The sequence below is a fragment of the Drosophila hydei genome, unplaced genomic scaffold (genome assembly GCF_003285905.1).
Source record: "Drosophila hydei strain 15085-1641.00,03,60 unplaced genomic scaffold, DhydRS2 tig00008135-arrow-pilon, whole genome shotgun sequence".
Lineage (NCBI taxonomy): Eukaryota > Metazoa > Arthropoda > Insecta > Diptera > Drosophilidae > Drosophila > Drosophila hydei.
Genome location: NW_022045844.1, coordinates 2,007,825 through 2,016,399, shown reverse-complemented (window position 1 = coordinate 2,016,399; position 8,575 = coordinate 2,007,825). Strand labels below are relative to the sequence as shown.

At 42.2% G+C, this 8,575-nt stretch overlaps 1 protein-coding gene across 1 annotated transcript; it reads right to left on the bottom strand.

Moving 5' to 3' along the window:
• Window positions 1-2,171: 2,171 nt before the first annotated feature.
• On the bottom strand, window positions 2,172-8,191 carry LOC111592732 (fer-1-like protein 6). The gene is made up of 14 exons (XM_023305124.2): window positions 7,975-8,191; window positions 7,575-7,927; window positions 7,402-7,525; window positions 7,159-7,336; window positions 6,650-7,089; window positions 5,368-6,596; window positions 5,139-5,310; window positions 3,889-5,080; window positions 3,702-3,838; window positions 3,334-3,515; window positions 3,119-3,239; window positions 2,734-3,030; window positions 2,410-2,510; window positions 2,172-2,349 (listed from the first exon to the last, which is right to left on the bottom strand). The coding sequence occupies exons 1-14, from the start codon at window positions 8,152-8,154 to the stop codon at window positions 2,172-2,174; spliced, it is 4,884 nt and encodes a 1,627-aa protein (XP_023160892.2). The 5' UTR covers window positions 8,155-8,191.
• Between the last annotated feature and the right edge of the window lie 384 nt (window positions 8,192-8,575).

Sequence of the window (8,575 nt, the reverse complement as noted above, 5' to 3'; positions counted from 1 at the left end):
AGTTTAGTTTCTGCTGCGCAGCTTTAAAAGCGATCATAAAAATTTGTATTTCCTTTAAATAGCGCGTATAATTTACATTTTCAATTGGCCTTTAATGAAAATAATAGTTTAATCTTTAGTTGTTTTCAAAATATATTCAAATTACCAACACTTTTTTCTTTATGGTAAAATTACTTAATATTCAAATTGTTATATGCAAATATAGTTAAAGCTGGCAGCTGGCAGCTAAAAAACTATATTGTTTAAATGTTTAAATGTTTTCATATTTTTTACTTTTAAAAAACATTTTTTTTTCGCAAATTATGTAACTTATACAAAGTATAAAGTTTATTTAAAATTCTGAGCTTAGATTTAGAAAATAGCAGAAATATAATTTAAATTATTTGATTAAGATATATTTATATATTTCTTAATTATATTATTTATTATTTTGTTCTCCCTTTAAGAAGAGCCACGCACTGTGCCATATGTTTGAACTGTGTAAATCGAGTTGGCAATAATTTAAAGGAAACACTATTTTGAGCTTAAGTTTTCCTTCGCAAACTTTCAGTTATTGATGGACAGGTGGGTGGCACTTATTTTTATTATGTTTTTACTTGACTTTCTTTGAGCACAACACTTTAATTAAGAAACCCAATTAAAAGTGTTTTGTGTGTTGTTGCTTTTATTGGCACTCGACCTCTGCGTACCGACAGCCTCGCCAGCTGAACTCCAACTGAGAGCTAGAGCAACTGAATTGCGAATGTAGTTCAGCTAACCCATTGAGTGAGTCCCTAGCCTTTAACTAGGGCCTCCATCCAAGTCTGATAAGCGTGTCAGCCTTTCGTCAATTTGTCACACAGCTCAACTGAAGCACATACGAACCTCATACGACTGCTGGGCATTCGCTCGACATTTGCTTTTGTAATTAAGCTGTTTGCGAAATGCTCACAAATGTTATATGTAAATTGTATCTATATTAATATATGTATATATATATACATATATATATTCGTGTCTGTGTCACTCTGGAATATGGTGAAATACGCCACACAAAGGCATTCTACATTAGCTTTGCATTTGTGGCCTTTTCTTATCAATGGGCTAACAATGTCCGTATTGGCGAGGGTAAGGCACTGCGTACTATCGATTGAATGAGATCTTTAATCTGTGTTGCGTTTAGAATAAGTATATATTCTATTCTATTTTATTTCTATGTGTGTATGTGTGAGCCTAGAGCTGGCAATTTTTAAAATGAACAAACTCCCTGGAGTACGGCTGAAAATTTCATTTTATAAATTGTGCTACTTAGATGATTTTAAAGGATTGATATAATGATATATATATATATATATATAGGCATACATCTATATATTTATCATAGCTGACACAAGTAATGAATTACAGTGGAAAAATTATTGCTGACAATAAAACCAAACCCACATTCTTGTTTGGGATTCGTACTAAATTAAAATATTCTCCAGAAGAAAATTTGCTTTAAAGCTCAGCTTAAGGCACATTGGATTTTGAGCATATATATATTAATATTTCTCTGTTTATATATATTTCTGTATAATAGTAGCAATTTAAGGGCTAAGATAAGTTCAGTTAATAGCTTACCAAAACGTTATTTGAGTTTTAATCCTCAATTCCTATTGAAGATTGCTCACATTTTTAAAATATTTTTATAATATATTTTATTTACATTTTATATATTTTTTAGCAACTTTTATACTTATTTATTCTTACAATTTTTGTTAAATGACTCAGTTAAGTTCCCAGTTATAACTTTTCCTTCAATCAACTGATTTCAGCTCACTCTTCCAACTCGCGCACCGTCTTGCCTTCTCTGTGAGCCCGGGAAACCCCAGGCGTGCTCACGTTTCCATCCCCAGTGGAAACCTGCAAAGTCTGAACGGCATATGTACCACGTATATAAGCATCTAGATATATATATATATATATATATGTATATATATATATGGTATACTATGTATCTGGGCAGCCTTATCGCTGGTCAATCGAATGCCTTTTCAGCAAATACTTATTCCAGCAATTGCTAATTGCATTTAATTAATCAGAAGGCGACGCCTTACAGGCAACACATTCGATATTTAATAACACTTAAAAAGCCAATGCAACAAAAGAAAAAATTTAGTTAATTGTAAAAGTTGTAAAATGAAAATGGAAAATCATTTGAGGGGTATTTTCAGAAGTTGGGTGGGCATATTATAAATAAACAGAGTCAAGCCCAGAGCAAGGCACATCAAGAAGATTCCACAGTAAACATATTTGCGTACGACGGGCCACAGAATGAGATTTGCGGACTTGAAGGGATGTGTCAAAGGATTAAACGAGGTTTTGGGACGACTGTAAAAGAAAAGAAAATTCATAAGCGATGAAGATGTGAAAATGTTTGCGTAAACCTACTTGGGTGCCTCCAGCGCCATGGGCGGCTGATGACCTAGGCCCGCAGGTGTATTGGAGGCCTCAGCCTCAGTTAAGACATCTAACTGCAGCTGTACTTTGCCCTAGAATTTTAAATACAATTTCGATTAGAGCGAAACAGAGTGAGAGTGAGAGAAAGAGGAAGAGAAAGGGGCACAGATAGTGAACAAATCATAACGATCTGATACGATGCAAAGATCTTAAAGATCTTACATCTTAAATCTGAGCAATGAAACAAAAAGATAGATAGATAAGATAATAGATGCGAGTACTCGAATATCTTAGAGAGTTATAGATCATACGCACCATAACCGCCCTATTCTCGGCTTCTGCATTTGACTTCTTTTGGTTGTCGACAAGAGGAAACCAGCCCTCAACAGTCGTTCTATTGAATAGATTGATACGCGGATGGGAGTTGGGAAAGGGTTTGCAGCGTCTCTCGGACTTATAGGGCATGGGCAGATCGGATAAATTGAGCTCCAGGGCGCCTAAGTATTCATCTCGACTTAAGACATCCTTATCCCACACCTGAAAATAGATTAATGGTGGCTTCTTGATTTCGATTTCCTCGCCTTGCAGCCCGCCCGTGTGCCTTATGACCATCTGCGAAGCAGATTTAATGAGGTGCTTCATTATCTATGCGGTGCATATTATTTTACATCTGCCAATTAGGAGCGGCAGCAGCACCTACCATGTCCTCGTTGGGCGAGTATTTCATTTGGAATATCATCCGCCAATTAAATGCAGCCTCGCCCGCAAATGAACGGTAATGTATATCCGTCGACTGGTACTTGCCCGCATCCTGGCACCAGCTGCCGAAGAGCACAAAATGCAAAATGCGCTTAATTGAATATCGTTTACAGCTTGCGCACCCCTATCCCAGCCTAACCCTCTTGCAGCCCTTACCCAATCACGTAAATATCGCTCATTAATTTGCCAAAAATATTCGTATCCCCAAACTGAATATTGCGCAAGCTTTTGACCACAACACGCACCTCATAGTCAAACGGCGGCACGGGTGTCACGTCTATAGGCGTCGGCAGAAACAGGCTCGCCTCATACAGCTCTAACCACATTTGGATTTTGCCCTGAAAAAAGGCAAAAGAGTAGCGAATTCAAATCTTTTCCCATATGCAACTGCCTATACCCTATCTATTTGGCCCTGCTTCCAATTAAAGCTAAGCCAAAGTTTTGCTTACTCTATTCCATTTCTTAATAGGCTAAGCCCTTGCTCGATCAATCAGTCAAGCAGTTAATCAGTCTTATATGGTTACCTGTAAGACCCCTGGACTATTGTCGTTATATATGGAACGCGTTTCGACATGCTCCGGCACCAGTTTGTAGCCAAATGACGGCAACTTGTCCATATTGTGGAGGGCCGTCAAGCTCAGTCGCTCCTTCAGCTCCTCCGCTAAAGACAAGAGATTTAGTTTAAGTCTAGAACTCAGCTTAAGTACGCACACTTTGAAATGACGGTCTCATCGCCCAAGAGCATGCCGTCCACCTCGATCACATTGCCGTAGTAGTAGGGAGGCTGAATGCCGCGCTGTAGGCAGAGGTCGGCCAGCAGCTGGGAGGGCGGCATTGTATCGCGCCACTGGTTGTAGCCAAAGCGTGAGTACTCCAGTGGAATGCCCACTGTGGCGCGATGCTTGCTGTGCCAACGATCCTCCAGATCGATTTGTGTATAGCCAATAATTTCATCTTTGTGCTTGTCATGATCGAAGAGGCCCACCTCCAGTATGGGATCGGCGGGCAGCGTTGTGCTCAGCTCGAAGAAGCGTCCAAAAACCGGATTACTTTGATTGGGCACATAGTGTGCATGATCCGAGACCATTTTGCCACCCAGTGTGAGGCGCACATACGTGTCCGAATCGGAAAACCAATCTCGAGGCCTCACCTGCAGAGCCTGTACTATGTAAACCCTGACTAGGATTTTGACTACATCGGTAAGCGACTTGATTAGATTCTGTTCACGTGGACTTAGAGCAGCCGGCAAAGGATGCAAAATATTCCCATCGCCAAAAGCATCCGTAGCTTTCGCACACTCACAAGGCGTCAGTTTAATCTGCAGCTTCAGTGTGGCATAGACATCCTCTTTGGGTGGGGCATGCTTCTTAAGCTTGACGCCATGCACCAACGGCACGGGCACAGCCCAATCTTGGAGAAAACTGAATTGTGGCTGCTTCTCCAGTTCTCCATTGTAGATGATCAACTTGTGCTTGCATTTGTTCAAGCCATCCTGGCGTCCAGTCCACATGGAATTGTAGAACTTTGTCCACCACGTGAACTGTGTATCCACGACTTCGTTCAAATCCCTGCAATCGTAGAGGCTGAGTGCATTCTTGTTGGCATAGGCAGCGGAGCGTAAGCCAAAAATGATCTTAAAACGTTTCCAGAATATGTTTTCCCTCTCCAATGGGTTGATCCTCTCGTCCTCTTCCGTGTCATCATCCTGATGTATAACAATTGTGGAATTGGCCGCGGAACTCTCAGCTGACTTTTGCGTGCATTTGTTCACCCGATTCTTTTGTAGATAGTTCGGCGAGGGAGGTATCAAAGCAGCGCCCAAGGTAGACTCATTGGAGAAGGTGCTGACCAGCACATCTGTGGCTATTATAGCTGGCCAATACTCTTGTTGATCGGGCAGATTCTGTAAGGTTCTCGATAGCTATCAAAGAGTAGTTCAGATTAAGCTTAGGGTTACCCACCACCACGCCGGAGGCATAGGCGACCAGGAAGTTGATGCTGTTCTTCACCCGCGAAGTGGACAGTCCACTAGTCAAAACCAGATCGGCCATGATGACCTTGGCACGTCGTTTGCCCGCCATGCTCATGCCCATTTTCGAATAGTTGCGCAGTCCAACGAAAATAACCTCGAGCCTAGTGCCGTGGGTATTCAAGCATTTCGTGTGTTTAAGTAATGTTACTAAGACTCACACGTAGTTAAGCATGTTGGGTCTGATAGTCAGGGGTATGCCTGTGGTCAGCTCCGGCTCTTTATCGAAGACCTGTTTATCGCCAACGAGCTGCTTCAACTCCACAGACATTAACAGCTCAGCCTGGACCATTCCATTCTTGGCCACGGAAATCCACTTCAGAGGAGGTGGAGTGACATTCCTTAACTTTTGCAACTTCTGCAGAGCACCCTGACCCCAATACTTGCTTTCATCGCCGTGGCTGCTCTCGTCGCTCTGATCCGCAGTGATCACATTTGACACGATTTGGCCACTGCCCACAGTTTCGTGTTGACAGTTGAAGAACTCCAAGGCTAGCATCGGCGGATTCTGCAGATACCAACTAATGTCACCCGGCAAGGACAAGCCATTGATGGTGATCACAGCATCCCAAATGGGCGAACAGATACTCTTAGCTCCATACGTTTCGACTACCTGCGATGCAAACAGAACGCGCACGTGTCCATTGCATTCGACTTTATTCTCATTGCCGGGTCGCACCTTCGCCTGATGCACGTAGATGTGACAGCGGAAGAACGTATGCCCCACATTCGGCACCCAGCTATAGGGTGAGGGCGAGGTCCACTCGCCTGCAATACACGAAGCAAACTCGTGCCGTTCACTGTCGAGCACTATAGAAATGCAGCCAAGGACTAGGCCAGCATTGCAGCCACAATTGAAGCAGGTGTGAGGGCAACTGCTGCTTTTAAAGAGGAAGCTCTTCACCTTCCAGCAATGATTGCTTGCCTGGTTGACCTCTCTCTTTTGCAGATTCAGAAAGTGCTTGGCGTTTAGGTGGCAGACCCCAACCTGTTTGCCACCTGCGCTTAAGCTGAGCAATAACTCCGGCCAATCGTCCTGCACGTGCATCAAATTAGACAGCGAATTTATTTCCCCAATTAGACGATGCATCTCGTTTACTATGTCCACAATGGTGGAGTCCAAATTCGGTGAGTAGCTCGACTTCAGTCTCTGTCGCAATGCGCGCAATTCCTTGGGAGCCTTCCTGAAGTAGGTGAGCACGTACTGTTGCCTGTTCAAGTCCCAGGTGGTGCACTGCTCACCCATATCATAGTCAAAGCGATGCAAATCGAGGCTCTCTTCGATCTTGTAAAGGATGCTGTTGATAATGTACTTGAGGCATCTGGTCTGTTGTTGCAAGCTGTTGGGAAACTTGAGCTGAAAGACCTTAAAGGTGGCCAGCTCGGAGCGCTGGGTAGGAGAGGCTGAAGACATCTGGCTAACATTTATAGCAAAGCTCTTACCATATAGTTGGATATATCAATCATAAAGAAATCAGCTTCAAATTTGATGCGATTATCGGGCAGGTTGATACGGAACATACAAGACTGAAATGGCGATTCTTGGCGAAATGATTTCGTTTGCATTTGCGAACGAAATTTGCCCGCTGGCGTCTTCAGAGAGCCCTCCAGCTCATTCGACACAAACTCTGCTAGGTTAACTACAAATTTATACTGATGCGCACTGCTGGGTATATGGTCTCCGAGAATGGGCAGGAATTCCACAACGAAAGGCTGGTCTGACCAGTGGGCTGGACCAGGCACCGTTTGTGTAGTCACAACATGCGAGGGATGTCCTTCCGACAGATTTTCAGAACGCAGCTCCATCAAAAGACGACCCACATAGTTCGTAGGAATAATGGGATCATACAGATGCAGATACGTTGGCCCAAAAGAGGGCTTATCTGCCGTAAATGAAGTGAATAGAGGCTAGATTGAATTATTTGGAGTCCGTGAGTAAGCTCAGAGCATACCTTCAAAGGCAATTTCATCAAAAATCATCTCATATTCGGCTATACATTTCCATTGCATATGCTCCTGCATCATAATCAAGATAAGAAATCGTTGGGCCAAAGAGGGGTAGACCCAAGCAAAGCTTATCTCCTGATTCCACACGGGTGTCGCTGTGTTCTTCTCCACATTCGTTTTACCCTTGAAAGGATGGAATCTGTACTTTAAAAAAACGAAAGCTTAAGTCGATGCATTAATGCAGATACTTTGAAGCCAGCAAACGATACTTGTATCATGTAGTTATTCCGCTTCGTGAAGATGCCTCGATAGAAGCGGATGAAGTAACGAATATTACTCAATGTATCTGAGTCGACGTCCTCTAAGAGATTGCTATAGGAATTTATTTAGCAGGTAATTAAGAGCTTTGCATCTCTCTAACCTCTTAATGTCGTCAAAGTCATGATGAGTTGGCCACTTGATCGATTGATCATGTTCGTCCGTAGTTGGAATCGTCTTCAAAGCGCTGTGCTGCGAGACGATGGCCAAGTCGATTTGGAGATAGCCACATGATTCGCGCTCTCTCTCCTTGGAGGGTTGCTCCCCAAGGGGCACCTCGAGTCGCCCCCATCGCTTGAAGTAGCTGTGATTCGGCTGGTTCCATACGCTATGCAAATCAATCATCAACTCACCCATATTTGCATTCTTCTTGTACATCAAATACCTTTTCAGCTCAAAGAGTACAGTCAGTCGCAAAAGCTTTGCGAGCGTACAGTGGAACTCGAATACAAAATACTAAAAGAAATATAAATTAATTCTATATAGTTTTATCTGCTGCTTACCTCATTAAAGAATGGATTTTCGGTGTTCGTTTGGGTTTTTGTATTTTTGGTCATTTTATCTAAACATATTTTCACGTAAAGCTCTCCATTGGGCAAGCCCGTCTCTGCAGCTTTATGCACTGTGATACATATGAGAAAATCCTGGGGTGCACCCGCAAAGCAATTATCCACATGAGTCATTATTTATTTTATTTTTATTTGTTTATTTAATTATTTATTTATTTATTTATTTTTTTTTTGATTAAATGTTCCAAGTTGAGTTGTTTAACAATTTGCTAAAAGCTCTTACAATTTTCAAATTAAAAATAATAACTGCCATAGCCAACAGTCTGGCAACGCTGTTGTCTGTTCAATCCACCACAAGCAATACTTAAAAGCTCTTTGTTCAGAGCTGTCAATTCACCTCGAAAGCTCGTCGTTGCATATTGTGAACGCGCTTATTATTGTTTGCTGCTTAGAAGCTTTCAGCTGGCCCAACCTGCTATTTTTATGCATGTGGCCGTGCAGACGGCCAGTGGCGTGGCAAAAAGGGCTTTTGTTATGTTTCAGTAATAAGAAGTAAATAGTGGACAATTTCAGAAGGAACTATAAATGTAACTTG